Consider the following 15,151-nt stretch of genomic DNA (forward strand, 5'->3'; position numbering starts at 1 on the left):
GCGGTAACTTGATGAAGAAGAATCAAAACAAGATGGCGTCTGCAGAGGCTGCTTTTGGATTTTGGAATCACAGAGGACTTTTGACATCGTGGCAGGCATGTCCAAAGACAGATATTTATAAACAGAGAGTGGATGAAGGTATTCTCTCTCATTCTGCTTTGATTGAAATGATTTTGTCCCGAACAGGCTACTTAAAAATTAAGGTATTAAATTGATTTTCTTGCACGGTTTTCATTTGCAGATGTCCTAAAAGACACCGTTAACAGCCTTGCCTTACTTCACATTAAACTGAGACAGACTCAACTTTGGTCAGAAATTGCCATCATCAAGAGAATTATCTACAAAAATGGAAATCAGCACAGAAAGCAGTTTTATTTTCATGGACTAAGAAGGGTATGACGCGTTAAATCAATCATAACCATTGATGGTTTTCAAAATAGAGCAGAATGAATGAGTTGCCAGTAATCGGATACCCGTGTTTACGCAAAGAACTCTGGGATCGTCAGGGGGCAAACATTGGAAGTCGCTAGAAGGAAATGTATGGCGAAAAAGTTGTTTCGACGCCCAAAAACATGGTTTTGGGGAGAGATCAACGTTTTTTTGCCGTTGTTTTATCGCGAACGGATTTTGGCAATGTTGATACATCGAAAATGGAAGTTTTTGTTTGAATAACCGTGAAATAAGTGATAAAATGTACCGATAAACTCCCTTTTGCTTGCGTGAGGTTTATTGTGAAATACATTGAAGAGAATATTGAAAATTTCAATACACGCCTGATCTCGAGAGGCTACCCGGAGCAAATGGTAGAAAAGACCCTCCGAGAAGTTAAATATAATGAGAGAAAAGAAGCTCTAAAACAGAAATCGAAAATTGCAGGAGGAACTACTACCCTTTGTGTCGGGCAATTTCACTCAACTGTCAATACCAAACCTTGGAAAGCATAATCACGCACAGATGGCACTTTTAAATACAAATGCTCAGAGATATATTCAAGGAGCCACCCTTGATCTGTTATAGAAAAGGAAAATCACTGAAATACGTGCTTGTAAAAGCAAAACAAAGGCTTTGAGCAACACAGTAGCCACACAGCATGAGTCGCGCGGACTCATTTGTCATTAAATCAACCCCAGACAGTACAGTGATCGCCACCGGGCTTATTTCCAGTATTATTTGTATGATTGAGCTCTCAAATAAGCCAAAAGTAGCCTGTCCACGACTTAAAAGGCTTTACTGGGTTATTTCCTCTCGATTTATATCTAATTAACTTTGTAATATTTTCAGACCATTACGCGATGTAAGTTTCACAATAAACCTCACGCAAGCAACAGAGTTTATCGGTAGATTTTGTCACATATTTCACGGTTATTCAAACAAAAACTTACATATTCCACATATCAACATTGTCCAAATCCATTCGCGATAAAAACAACGGCGAAAAAGCGTTGATCTCTCTCAAAAGTCGTTTTCTTGTACCTCGAAACAACTTTTCGCCATACATTTCCTTCTAGCGACTAGCAATGTTTGCCCCCTGACGATCCCAGAGTTCTTCGCGCAAACACGGGTATCCGATTACTGGCAACTCATTCATTCTTGGTGGTTTTCATGAATGTCACAAAACCCGTTTGCTTGCATAAACGACATCCAAATACTACAAATTTGACCTTGAAAGTCACTAGCTCTAACTTTAAATCAAAGCTCTACTCTTCAGACTCGATGACATTATGTTATTAATTTCTGGTATATGTGTGAAAAGGTTTCATAATGTCTGAAAAGGTTTTTAAAGCAAAAGCCTAAAAATTTCCGCTATTGTTAGTGACAATAAAAGAGAAATGTTTATTTACCCAAGGCAGCCACTGAACATTTTAACATGTTCTTCTCATGGAACAAAGTGCTGATTAAACAGTGTCTGATCTAGGATTTCACTTTAGGGGGACATTCTGTCCCAGTCAACAATTTTCTAGCGGACATTCCAGTTTTTTGGGGGACACACTGCTTTTTGTATAGCAACCAAGTTTCTCCTTGCTGCTTTGGCTTTCGGTTCGCCAAAAGGTTCATGTGCATTAGTATCACTCAATTTATCTTCGTCAACGTTGTCGATTCTGCTGGTTTCCATTTGCGGTCTGTGTTGTTCTCTTTTCTTTTCTCGACCAAAGAATGATAGTATTCGTTTCTGCTTTGACATGACAATAATATAGCAGAATGACAAAGAAAATAACCGAAATAACACGTCGTGTTTCATCAATCAAGCGTGAAAAGAAAGGGGTTTGCAATGAGCATGTGCATTTTTATAAATTGACCCGCCTATAAGAATTATTCTACTTGTTCCCAGGAATCTCATCTCAACCTCTGGCAGCCATTTTTATTGGTCTGTGTCGTAGACATTCGTAAAACTTACGCTGTTTTATATTGTCAATTCTATGTTGTTGTTTTTTTTTTTAAAAAAACTTAGGAAATGAAGGAAAATTACAAGTCAGTAGCTGCAGATGTTTGCTGTGCCAAGTGACCCATGTGACGAATATTTGGGGGACATCTTCCATCGAACTGCGCCAATCCCACAATGGCGCGCTCTAGATCAGACACTGTTAAATGAGTACCAAAATTTCCTTCTTTAGCCAAACTTTCCTACATTGTAAATGTAGTAACAAGAAATTTTACTAATAGATTTTAGAGATAAACATTTCATACAAAATATAATGTTGTGACTCTAAGAAGGTTTTTACTTTTTACCCCTTGTAAATGGTACATGTAAATGCGTGTAATTTTTTCAGATTGTCAAGAATCTAAATAGACTACAAGAAATAGGAATTTCTAAAAAGTTGGCTGATGTAAGAAATAGCTTTCCCAGGTATGTACATGTGGTCTTGTGTCTGCTGATTCCAGCTGAGAGATCTGGCCACTTTTCAAATCCTGCCAAAAACCATGGTCAAGAAACCCAATGAACAGTAATGTCTTTATAATTATTAGAACGATATCGGTGGTTTCCACATGACGTCACTAAAATGCAAACTACAAAACTATTGATCTTCTTGAGATTTTACTTTAATGATATATAAGAGCAGCTGAAAACTAATATTCATACAAATTTTTGTTCCGAATGGGTTCTTGGTTTTGTGATACACTACGCTTGAATTTCTAAGTTTTTGTGTGACGTGGCATTTACATGATGATTAAAAAAGTGACTTATTTGGGGAATTTGGCTATCTGAACAGTTCAAAAAAAGTATTTTTTTATTCCAGAAAAAGTATTATTTTAATGTTTTAGAGTTCCTCGAGGGATAAATTCACACTTTTGTAGCAAAACTCAGTTTTGTTTCTGTTGGTTTCTGGCCACCATGTTGGTGCCCATATGGATGGGCACCAGCAGGGCGTCTCCATACAAAGCTCTACAAATCTCTAAATTTGGGTAAAAAAAATTTTCGCATCTTGGCGAGAGTCTTTGCATATTTACCTTCTTTTATTTTCTAGATTCTGGACTTTATCTATTGAACGGTTTTGATTTTTATTTTGATCTATTTTGAATGGTGTGACACTGAAAACCAGCAACAGAATGGAAATGACCAATAAACACATGTAAGGTGCAAATACAGAATGTCTTTCATTAGATTGACTTAACTCTGCTTATTTTTGGCAGCTTGCCCAAGCATGGACTCATTGCTGAAATACCACCAAACTATCCTTCAGTTGGACTGATTGTCAACATTCTTGGATGTCTGACAGGAGCAGCTCAGATTATACTACAGGTATTGTAGACCCCTTACTGTGACAGACAATAAGTTATAGACAATATTTCACAGTAAATTACACTGTGTGTTGCATGCTTTTTTATTTTCAAAATATGGATTGTACAATTATTGTAACTGGTCTCCTTCCACAGGTGTTATCGTTTTGCCAAGAAACATTTAAGTATCCTTTTCAACTTGAATCATTTACAAGTGGTTGATCTGTCTAGTACGTGCTCTTCACTCCTACTGTCTCACTCAGCTCATCATCATCTCCTACAGTTGATCATTCATGAATGTACATGTAGCTGACATCTGGTAATCCTTACCTACATGTAGTAATTTAGCATGTTAGTCATGCACCATACCAGCAGCTGAAAACAAATAAGCCCTTAACTGTTCTCAGATTTTCATGTTCAGAGTTGGTTAGTGGATATTTCTTGACATTTCATTTGACTCTTGTGTCAAGTTTGAGCAGGGTGTGGTAAGTATGATGTCAATTACAAGAGGAGAAATTTCTTACATAAATTTCTTGTTAAAAGACCTGGCTCAGTGGAGAACACTCACATACAGACTTATTACTATTATTTAATATAATATTTATTCATCATCATCATCATAATCATCATCACACATCACATGATCGTCATCATCTATCAGTCATTTGAGCACAGTGGAACCCATCAATCCAGTCACCAACAAGCCACAAAAATCTGGTTGTATTAATGGTTGGCTGTATTAAATGGGTGCTTTAAATAAGAACATAACCGACTTAGCGTTTGTACGCACCAGAATAAAGTGGCCGTAATAAGGAGGTGGCCGTATTAACGGGGTGGCCATATTAGCAGGGTGGCCATATTAATGGGGTGGCCATATTAACGGGGTGGCCATATTAACGGGGTGGCCATATTAACGGGGTGGCCATATTAACGGGGTGGCCATATTAACGGGGTGGCCATATTAACGGGGTGGCCATATTAACGGGGTGGCCTTATTAACGGGATAGCAATAAGGCGGGCTCCACAGTATATTAGAGCCAAGTGCAAACTTTCACTGGCACTTAAAATTGTCTCTTGAGTTGAACCCCTCAGTTTGATTGTTAAGTTGCTTTGCATCATCCTTGTTACAACACTCTTCTCAACACTATCAAAACTGCACTCCTGAGACAAAAAATAAGAAGCTTGTTGCTTGACTCATGTCTCAAAGTATTAGTGACAGAAATAAACCATATATCGCGGGTTTAATTTGTTGATGGTTACATATATGTTATCTGGAGTAGTAAATTCTGTAGACTGCATTACCAGTCATCATGACGTATTGATTGTCCATTATTGCTGCATGTTGACATAACTGCCATTATTAACTGTGGGATTTTACTTGTCTGCTACCACATGAACATGCTGGGTCACTTTGTTCAACATGCACATACAAACAGTTCCGTTGATATTTTGAGTGCATGTTGTAAGTCAAGACCAACCAAAATAATAGAGTAAAAGTAGTAAGTATTGTATCAATGCAATACTCTACGATAACGAGAAGCTATACACTCTCTACAAGCTGGAAGGTCTATACCATCACCTGCAATGTAATTTTTGTCATTTCATTTCTACATTTCAGGGTGTTTTTAAAGGACTTTTTGTACGCTGTAGCAGAATGCTATGACATCATTTTTCCATGGTTGAATCTGTCAGAGGATACGCAGAAGGTTACTATTACTCTTTTTATTACAGGTTCCTCAAGCCAGTGTCTAATTCCAGTGTCCAAATTATGGCCCAACTTGGAGTGTTGCTAATGCCTTTCACACATTTTTAAGAACGGAACAAGGAATTAAGTGAAGTTTAGTTTGGATTTGAGAATGAATTAGAAGTAGCAAATGGTGTGTCTCTCAGGATTTGTGTCAAATTTCATGGGCCTTATGGTCTTAAGATTTTTTCCGAACACAATTGCAAAACCTCAGTTTCGTTTGCAAAGATAAAATGTCAAACTAAATTTCAAGTTTGTACTTGTAGTGTGGGAAAGGAAAAATAAATGAGCCGTGCATGTTGAATAAGTGGCCTGCCTCACAACGCACTTTTCGCTGCCAACATTACATTGTAGTAACCATTGCTTTAATTGTTTTTCAGATGGAAAATACTGAGGCAAAGGATCTTCCTAAAAGTCTCAAAATTTGGCTTAAACCATTGGATAATGAAGACTTAAACAAAACCTCTAACAGGTAGAGTTGATCAGTGCTGAAATAAATACTTATTCATTGGTTTCTTAGGTTTGTTAAGGAGTGAACGGACGTTTCTCCTCACAATTCACAGCCTCCCCAAGAGACTGGACTGAACTGGTCCATAATGATGTCATTACAGTCAGTGCACAGAAATTTGATTAGAGTTATTTGATTGGTTGTTCATCGGTTTTAGATTTCCATTTGCATGTAACTTTCACCCCTATGATAGTTTCTGATCGCACTGACCCGAAATGGATCTAGCCTGACGCCAGACCGGTTTAAGGGCCTTTCCCTTTGTAAGCGTCTCCTTACACAGGAGTGGTCCATTCCCGGCCCTCTATCAGATCAATGCAATTGTGCAGCCACTACCAAAACAAACCACTCTGGAAAAGGATAGGGTTTAGGGACATCCTAACATTTCTCCTGTGTCTGTGCAGCACATCTGTGACTCCTGCAAGGACGTTAACACCGGGAACTTTGGATAAATTGTTTGCATCCACACCAAGACAAAAACCTGAAGGTACTGTAGCGTTTGTTTCAAAGATGGAACGTTAAATATCTCAATGTTATTGCGTCTGAAGTTCGACATTACCTTTTGTTGAACAAGTAGAACTAAGTGCTACATGCAAACAATATCCCTGACTCTCAAGACTAGTTTGGGAGTTTGCACTAAGTTCTATAGTAAAGTTGTAGTTTCAGACAGCCAGGCTGCCTGTCTGAGTGACTAAAGGTTTCTTTACTCATAATTTTTCAGATACTTCACCAAGGTTTTTACCAGCAAACGCCGAATCTTTGACGGAACCTTGTGACCTTGGAGAATCGTTTGTGCCTGATGATATCAACAGACCATCGCAGGTGAGATATATATAGAGGATATTACACGGTGGCGAGAAGATATGAATTTTATGTTCTCCTGGCAAGAACAATATCTCACTCGTTCGCTTCGCTCACTCGTGAGATATTGTTCTTGCCACTCGAACATAAAATTCATATCTTCTCGCCACCGTGTAATATCCTCTATTTATTATACGGAGAAGAGTGTTTTATTTTTTTCAGGTTTAAGGACCGGGCCTCAGGCGAGGTTCAACAACCTGAAAAAATGCAACTCGACCAATATTCTCCAATACGGACCGAACAAGTTAGTTCAATAAAGTATTTATTATAATGGCTCTTGTTGATCTGCTTTTGATCTGCTAAGTCTCCGCGAGCCATTCTCGTTAAACGCATTTATTTATGTTTCTCACGTCGCTTTTGTGAACATTTAACTGAAATTGTCCTCCAAACATGAAGGTAAAAAGATTTCTACTTAAGACTCGAAAAACCTGTTCATAATGTGCGATGAATTGAAAATGTAATTTGTCGAAATCAATTCGTGAGCGGTCCATCTTAGCGGTCCGTAAAAAGAAAAAATTGCAAAATTCGGACCGCTTAGGGAACTAAAAGGACTTTACAATGGTGACTGTGAAAGATTTTCGATGTAAACAGGGAATTTTTTTTACTTAGAGCATGTACAAACTAGATTGATGGTCACTGATTATCAGGTCCCTCGTAAGATGCGGATGGTTGTTCTTAAATGTTTTAATAGCATCATCCGCACTGCTCTCTTTACAACCTTCCCGTGGTATATTGAGTTCCTGCTTTGGTAACACATTTCTCTGTATGAATGCATGATCACAGGTCATGCATGGTGAAATCATTAAGGCAAATATAGGGAAAGCAGAGGCTTGTAAATCATAGTTAACCGAGACAGAATTTCATTGACGTCCAATTTTTTTCTCTTTCCTCAAGTCCTCGGGTGCGCTGATTGCAGATGACATCTCCAACTTCAAAACGAAATTGTTTCCAGAGAATCCTGTAGAGCTGCACAATCAAGAGCGTTCTCCACAAGGTAACAGCAATGATTCCACGAGCCCAAAGAAGAGAAAAGCGACAAAGGTCTTAGATGGTGAGCTTTCGAGTACACCCATAAAGAAATTAGCTACGGAGTTAAAACGGTTTCTGATCAGGGGCGGCCTTTGCAGACATTCTTGTACAACAATACACATTTTCGGCAATAAGACATGGAAGCTTTCCATTGAAAGAAAATTGCGTAAGAAGCTCGCACAACGAGCGCTGAAGAAAACACAAAGAAGGCAAGAAGCAAGCATAGACGCTTCATTTACAAAGAAGAAACAAAGGAAAATGTCTAGCAGAGAGAGTGTATTCACAAAGAAGAAAAGAATAGCAACTGGTGACAAGAAAACACACTCAAAGAAGAAAGCAATAAAGAAAAGTAGCAGAGATGCAGCAAAGACAAAGAAGAAGAGAAAGGAAGAGAAAAGTAGAGATTCCACCCACGCAAAGGAGACAAGAAAGGAAAAACCTAAAACTGGTGAAACATGCACAAAAGAGAAAAGAAAACTCAGAAAAGCTGATAAAGATGAGATACCCGCAAAGAAGAAACGAAAGGAAGAAACTAGTAGAGATTTAACAAACAAACCAAAGAAAATTAAAGAAAGTGGTAAATTTGCTACAAAAACAAATAAGAAAAGGAGAGAAAAACCTTGTAAAGATGAAATGACGACAAAGAAGAAAAGAAAAGAAAACTCTAGTAAAGATGAAGCAAAGACAGGGAAGAAAAGAAAAGAAATCTCTAGTAAAGATGAAGCAAAGACAAAGAAGAAAAGAAAACAAAAATTTAGGAAGGATGAAACAAAAAAGAAACGAAGCGAAGTTAGCAAGACAAGAAAAGGCAAAAGTTTAAAACATGAAACACATTCGAAGACGACAACAAACAAACCACTTTGTAGGGATAAAACTGACACAAAGAAGAAAAAAAAAACATGAGACACCCAAGAAGAAAACAAAACAAAAACTGGAAAAAATGAAACAACTAAAGAAAAGGAAAACACGTAGCTAGTTACAAAGGAAAGTAAAGAAAGAGTTGGAGTTAAGAATAAAGACAGACAAAACTGAAGTAAAAAGCAAATGTACTGAACAGTCTCCAGGTGGAATTGACAAAACTTTCAGTACGCTTTCCTATTAGTGTGAACGCCATGTAGATTATTAATAAATTATTTGTATTTCTTGTTTAGCCTTTGAATGTATTTAGTTGTAATGTTGAATATAATGAAACCAGACTTTTTGCCGCAGCAAAGCTGGTTGGAACAAAATCTAGACGGGTACATTTTGGCGGCAGTTTGCTTCTCGTTGTCGAGGCAAAAAACAGCTTGTTAACCACTCCATCATGAATGTTCCTGGGCTCGTTCGCAGCCGTTATTAGGATCGTCACGCAACACTTGCGGGAGAAGCGTTGCGTGACGACCCTAATAACGGCTGCGAAGGAGATTAGAATATTCCCGGAGTTGTCGTCGTGTGTAAACGGTTAGGAATCCGAATATCCTTACAGTGTTAACGCCTACGAATCCGTGTACTCTAATATTGATGAATCCGAAAACATTATGAATGCGGAAAAATCTCCTCAAGTGTAAACCTAGGCCCTCTTTACACGACGGGGTTGAATCACCGCAGAGAGTGCTAAAAATAAACACTTTACACCAACCTGGGTTGTCAGTTTGCCATAGCGTGTGGTTTGCTTCGAGCCTGACCCGGGCCAGCCTTTCTACCGATCAAAAACTGAAATCATGGGCTAGAAAGAGGACAAACAAAAAACCTACAAAGTATAACTGAATGGTGGGAGGTCCTGATGTACAAACCCCCCAAAAAACAAACAACATGGTTATTTGACTAAAATTACCAACCCAGGTTAGCTTTTGGCCTACTGTTTACATGTAAGAACTGAAGAAATGTCAATCCTTCTCGCCGGGTCAACCCGAGTCTCGACAAGGGTTACCCGGCAGGGGGCTGACCCGGCTTGACAACTGTTTTCATGTAAACGCTTATAACATTCGACTGCAAAAGGGTTACCCGCCGTGATTCAATCCGGGGTAAAAAGCAACCCGGGGTCGTGTAAAGAGGACCTTATTAGTCTGATTGATTCCTGCGAGCAATTCGAGCGTGAATAACCTGTGTTGTTGTTGTTGTTGTTGTTGTTTTTGGCCGGGCTACCGTGATCAGAATAGACTATCATCATAGTCGTTATGTTGCAAGCTTGAAAAAACAGCGTAGAAATCGACAGTACTCTAAACACATCGCAAGATTCCCTGGCTTGAATTTCAAATCCTTTCCATGATTGCACAGCATCAGTAACGACAAACGTAGCTTGGCAAGCACACTGACAAATGGCTAATGTTCTATATTTGTAAAGAAACGTGTTCTTCATTTTGTCTTGGAAGCATCTCCGTAACATTCGTGCACTGAAGATGACCCCTGCCAAATCAAGAGCTGCTATGACAAGCCAATATGTCAAACTCATGACCTCGTGCAATGACTTTTCCTTGAACTCTCCGACAAAGGTCGAAGGAAGCAAAATCCGTGACGTCACAAACTTTTCTCGTTCCCAGGGTCGACAGGGTACGCGGACGCATCCGAAAATCGAACTGTCCAAAATATTTACAGAACATTAACAGTGCAAAAAATTTTAAGTAGCTCTAAAGCTCTTAGGCCCTGTGTAAGTAGAGTTACCCTAGTGCTAGGGTTTCCCTAGCCCTCGTGATGAGGGTTACCCTAGCACTCCCACATTTCCTCTTTTTTTTTTTTTTCTAATTTATAGGGTTACCCTCAGGGGCACTTCCGAAATTCTTCTTTTCACAGACGTATTTACAAAGTAGTTAGGGTTACCCTGGCATTAGGGTAACCCTAGCTGAGCACTAGGGTTGTCCAAGCGCCAGGGTTACCCTACCCGCCTTGTAAACGCTCTGCTAGGGACAACTCACCTTCGCGCCTAGCCGGGAAACTTTATTTTGGCTTCAAGAATCAAAATATGATTTTAAAAAAATCCCGCTAAAACAAACGAATTGTGACTTATTAAGAAACATCGTATTAACATCGTGACAATTTGTGACGATTTTTAGCGTTTTAGTGAGGAAAGTTTCGAAATAATGTTTGTAATTCAAGTGAAAATAGGTTTTGGTAATAAAATTATTATCCATTGCGTGTTTTATTTATCAGGTTAAATAAAGCGTGACTGGCCAGAGTTGTCCCGGGTAGTAGGGTAACCCTACCTGAAAAATTTTACTAGTGAACGCGGGCTATCTTTGACCCTCTTTCGAGGGCAACCCTATAGTACTAGGGTTACCCTAACTTCTTGTTAGTCTCCGTTATGGAGCCAACTCTAGATGAGACTCTGCTTGAGAGATAGAAATTTGTGTTTTGTAGGCCGTAAATTTACTTTAGCTACGTTTCAGCAGGGTCTTTATCAAGTCCTTATCAAGTCAAAAGTAGGAATGACAACTAGAAATAAATAAAATCCAACAATAGATCCTTTGCATAAATGCGCCGATAGTTGAATAACAATACTTATACGTCCTAAGACTCACATTCACGTTAAAAATCCTTTGTCTGGAAACATGAGTACGAGGCTAACGATGTACAAAGTATTGTTATTTAAATTTATGCAATGGGTCTATAGGGAAAGTGCTTGTGCCCCCGTGGGTATAATTCCCAAACGGAGAAAAAACAATACGGATTATGAAATATTGGTCGAGTTCGGGGAAAGAGCCCCAAGTATTTTCTGTGAATAACACGTGACCTACGAAGCAAGTAGTAAGATGTAGGCTGAACTGAGACACAAAACACTTCATGACGAACTAGACTAAACTTTGCCCATGCGAGAAAGGTATAGCGTCTAAATCCGGTCACTGATGAAGCATATTTCCACTGAACTTATTTATTGCTGACTATTCAGTTGTCCAGTCTCTTCTCATAGATTTGCGAGACTTTCTTATTACGTAAGGCTCCAGAAAAAAATTGTTTGCAAGGCGTCTTTGAGCAGGCTTTGAGTATGTAAGCTAAAAATATTGTAATTATCATCTGTTTGACACCTACGGTGCGTTTCTTTGGGATGATCTGAATCAGGTTCAGTGATCCAAGATCACTCAGATCATGGTGCATCAAAGAAACCGATAAATCCATGACCATCGGTTCCTTTGATGTACCATGATCCGAGTGATCTTGGATCACTGATCCTGACCCGGATCTCAAACAAACGCACCCAAACCTGTCTCGGTCACTTTACAGCTACTCTATCCACTTACCAACCCCCCGCTAAAAAAAGTGGAAGCGCCAATAAGAGCTAATTAACAAGTTCTTTACAATTTTAAGCCAGCATTCAATTTTTAATGACATTCTCCTTTTCAACTATTAACGCGCAACTACATGTGTTTTATTTTAGTATAGTCTCTATGTGTTGTCTTTGTCATCGTCTCTTGTCTTTGTGCACGTAAATAAACTTCTGTTTCTGAAGTTTCTATTCAGTTGAAGTCAATTTATACATCAAACAGAAACTGGGCGAGTTGCACCAGCTGAACAGGTGGGGTTTTCTCACACACAAAACCATCAAAAGCGCAAAGAGTAAGATACACCAAGCTTTGCTAACGGTCTCGTTACAACGAAAAAATATTTAAATCAACCCTATCTTTTATCATGAGTGGGATATTTGTGCTTTTGATGGCAGGGTTCCTATTTAACTTGCGAATGCTGCGAAGCTGCTTCAAAGACAAAACGAAGAACACGTTTCTTCAAAAATGCAGAACATTAACCGTTTGTCAGTGTGTTTGCCAAGTTACCATTCTCGTGGTAGATGCTATAGAATCGTGCAAAGGATTGGAAACTCAACCCAGAGAATCCTGCAATGTTTTCAGAATTCTGTTAAATTCTACGCTGTTTTTCCAGGGCTGCAACTTGGTGGCGATTTTGATGACTTATTTTGACCAACCTACTTCGTGTGGAACTCGCGGGTTGTTTTCTAAACTCAAGGTTTCAGCAGCATTGTCTCTGGGATTCATTGGTTCCGCTATGATTTGGTGGTACACTTGTTTTTCACAGGAGATGTATTCTCACTATATAGCGCTCATAATTATCGTTATGATTATGTTTATCGTGACTGCAGCGTTTGTTGTTCTCGTGTTTGCCGCCGACGCGTGGAACAATCAAGTCGAACTCGAGGACACTATTGCAGAAGCTTCGACGAACAAATTTTCTTTGCTGCGCGAAGTTTTCATACAAAATAAGAAACTTGCATCCTTTATAACTTTATTACTAATGTGTTTAGTCATTTTAAGCTGCTCACTAACCGAGGTCTTTAAGGAGGTTATTTATTCATTTATCTCGAGGTTTGTCTTTGGAATCGTTTTACCTGTAACCTTCAGTGATTTGATTGACTCGAGCTATGAAAACGAAAAAGAATTACAAGAAAAGGTAGTTGTTTAATTAGAAGAGAGCCTTCAAATGGAGGTCACATAAGCTCGGTTTCTGTGTAGAAGTAGTATAGTTCCTGAGATTGGCTAAGACTGTTCTTTAGAAATCTGCTGAAAATATTAATTAGTATAAATTTACTTAGCGTTCTATCACGAACTCCGTTCTCTGATTGGCTACACCACTCACTATCTATTCTGTTGTAGATAGTGAGTAGCGTAGCAGTGTCTGCCTGTTAACGAAAATGACGGCCGCTTCTTTGCGTTTTCGAGGTGTCTCTAAAGAGGATTTAGATCACGTTTTGAACGCCTACTAGATTTATACTAAAACAATTAGATTATTCGCTCTCGATTTTTATGCGTAATAATTGACGAGGGCGAGAAATCTCGAGCTCATAATCAAATTGTTGAATAGAAAATATTACAATGCTTCTTGAAAAGAAAACAAATTTAACATCATGTTGTGGCATGGTGTTTAATAATAATAATAATAATAATAATAATAATAATAATAATAATAATAACAACAATAATAATAACATTTATAATGCCCAAATTTCATAAAATGTTCAGAGGCGTATGACAAGATTAAAAACAGAATAAAAAGGCTAAAAAGCTAAAATTACAATTAAAAGTAAACTTACAATGATTTTAAAAAGCTTAAATTACAACTAAAAGTAAACTTACAATGATAAAAACAACTATGATAAATACGCATGACGGAAAAGGTGAGTTTTAGCTGGGTTTTAATTATCTATTTTAATAGAATTTCCTATTGCACAAGATGGCGTGATGTAAAATTACAAAGAACAATTAACTAGCTATCAGAGGAACAACTATGAACATACTAGTATAGCATAGAACTTTTGCGTAGCTCAAAGCTCTTAGTTTCCTTAAAGAAGGGAACTCCAGTTGAGGCACTGCTTGAGGTACTTAATGGCTTGTTGTTTGTACGTGTTATTTTCTCGTCGGTGCATGTATCTGAAAAACCTTGAGGGTGCAGTAAGACTATCATTATCACAGATGTTGTTTCAGTCTAATTCGTGTTTTGTATAGGCGTAAGTTTAGTCCAGCAATGTGCCCGAAATTTTTATTCTGAAACTTGTCCGAAATCAGGCTATAAGAAGTGTCCGAAAATAACCGTTTGAAATTTTTTGTAGATTCTAGGAAATAAACGAGAAGGAGAAAACGATGTTGGACATATTTCAGAACAGGTGTCAGATATGGATCTTGGAAGTGATGTGGCCAGAGTGTTTCACAAAGGAAGGGCTATACGGGAGGTCTGGAGTTCCCTCAGTCAGCAAGGAAGTAAAGAAGAGGCAATGAATATATTAGCCATGTTTTGAGGATGCATTGAACTGGCTTCAATGAGTAGGAGAAGTGTTGGGATGGAAGAGTTGGGAGAAGGCGCAGAAGCTGTCCACCGAAGTGGGCGGCAAAGTCCTGGTGACACCTGGGGACTTATAGACGATGACGTCTGATCGTATCTCCTTCCCCCGGGGGGGGGGGTGGGGGGGGGGAAGGAAGACTCCCATACGTACATCGTCTCAATTAGGGCTGTAAATCACGGATTTTGGTTTTACGTGTGCTCAGTCGAAAGGTCGCTGTTACACAATGTAACGATGAAAGTATCATCAAGAACTTACTCAAAGAAATAATATACAAAAACGAGTGGTATCAAATAAAGCTCTACCCGCGGCCAGATTGTTCTCCTTTAGAGATTGAAATTAAATGTTCACATGGGAGCCACCCCCTCCACACAGGGACCAGCACGATACAGTCGAACCTCCTCACAACGGCCACCTTGGGGACGGAGGAAAGTGGCCGTTGAAGAGAGGTGACCGTTATGGCGGGCAGGTAGGGGTGTAATATGGCACCATGGCACCTATTTTTCGAGGGAAGAGTTTAACATTTTTATTTTAAAAA

At 38.8% G+C, this 15,151-nt stretch overlaps 2 protein-coding genes across 2 annotated transcripts; both read left to right on the plus strand.

The window, feature by feature from the left end:
• Positions 1-8: 8 nt before the first annotated feature.
• Positions 9-9,085, plus strand: LOC110056324 (uncharacterized). The gene is made up of 11 exons (XM_089291995.1): positions 9-138; positions 242-393; positions 2,769-2,845; positions 3,631-3,739; positions 3,874-3,902; positions 4,125-4,202; positions 5,336-5,423; positions 5,842-5,933; positions 6,371-6,453; positions 6,688-6,788; positions 7,722-9,085. Exons 1-11 carry the CDS (start codon positions 12-14, stop codon positions 8,757-8,759), a joined length of 1,974 nt encoding a protein of 657 aa, XP_089148121.1. The 5' UTR covers positions 9-11; the 3' UTR covers positions 8,760-9,085.
• Positions 9,086-12,455: 3,370 nt separating this feature from the next.
• LOC149110037 (uncharacterized) lies at positions 12,456-14,571 on the plus strand. The gene is made up of 2 exons (XM_089291526.1): positions 12,456-13,229; positions 14,386-14,571. The coding sequence occupies exons 1-2, from the start codon at positions 12,456-12,458 to the stop codon at positions 14,569-14,571; spliced, it is 960 nt and encodes a 319-aa protein (XP_089147652.1).
• The last annotated feature ends 580 nt before the right edge of the window (positions 14,572-15,151 follow it).

Source organism: Orbicella faveolata, unplaced genomic scaffold (assembly GCF_042242905.1).
Source record: "Orbicella faveolata isolate gen_17 unplaced genomic scaffold, um_ofav_v1 contig_24, whole genome shotgun sequence".
In the NCBI taxonomy this organism is placed as follows: domain Eukaryota; kingdom Metazoa; phylum Cnidaria; class Anthozoa; order Scleractinia; family Merulinidae; genus Orbicella; species Orbicella faveolata.

Bases quoted from the DNA above. Each gene is read 5' to 3' on its own strand.
- LOC110056324 (XM_089291995.1), top strand. From the start codon at position 12: ATGAAGAAGAATCAAAACAAGATGGCGTCTGCAGAGGCTGCTTTTGGA. The intron at 2,846-3,630 runs GTATGTACATGT...TATTTTTGGCAG, and splicing joins GTAAGAAATAGCTTTCCCAG to CTTGCCCAAGCATGGACTCA. The intron at 5,424-5,841 runs GTTACTATTACT...ATTGTTTTTCAG, and splicing joins TGTCAGAGGATACGCAGAAG to ATGGAAAATACTGAGGCAAA.
- LOC149110037 (XM_089291526.1), top strand. From the start codon at position 12,456: ATGAGTGGGATATTTGTGCTTTTGATGGCAGGGTTCCTATTTAACTTG. The intron at 13,230-14,385 runs GTAGTTGTTTAA...AATTTTTTGTAG, and splicing joins AAAAAGAATTACAAGAAAAG to ATTCTAGGAAATAAACGAGA.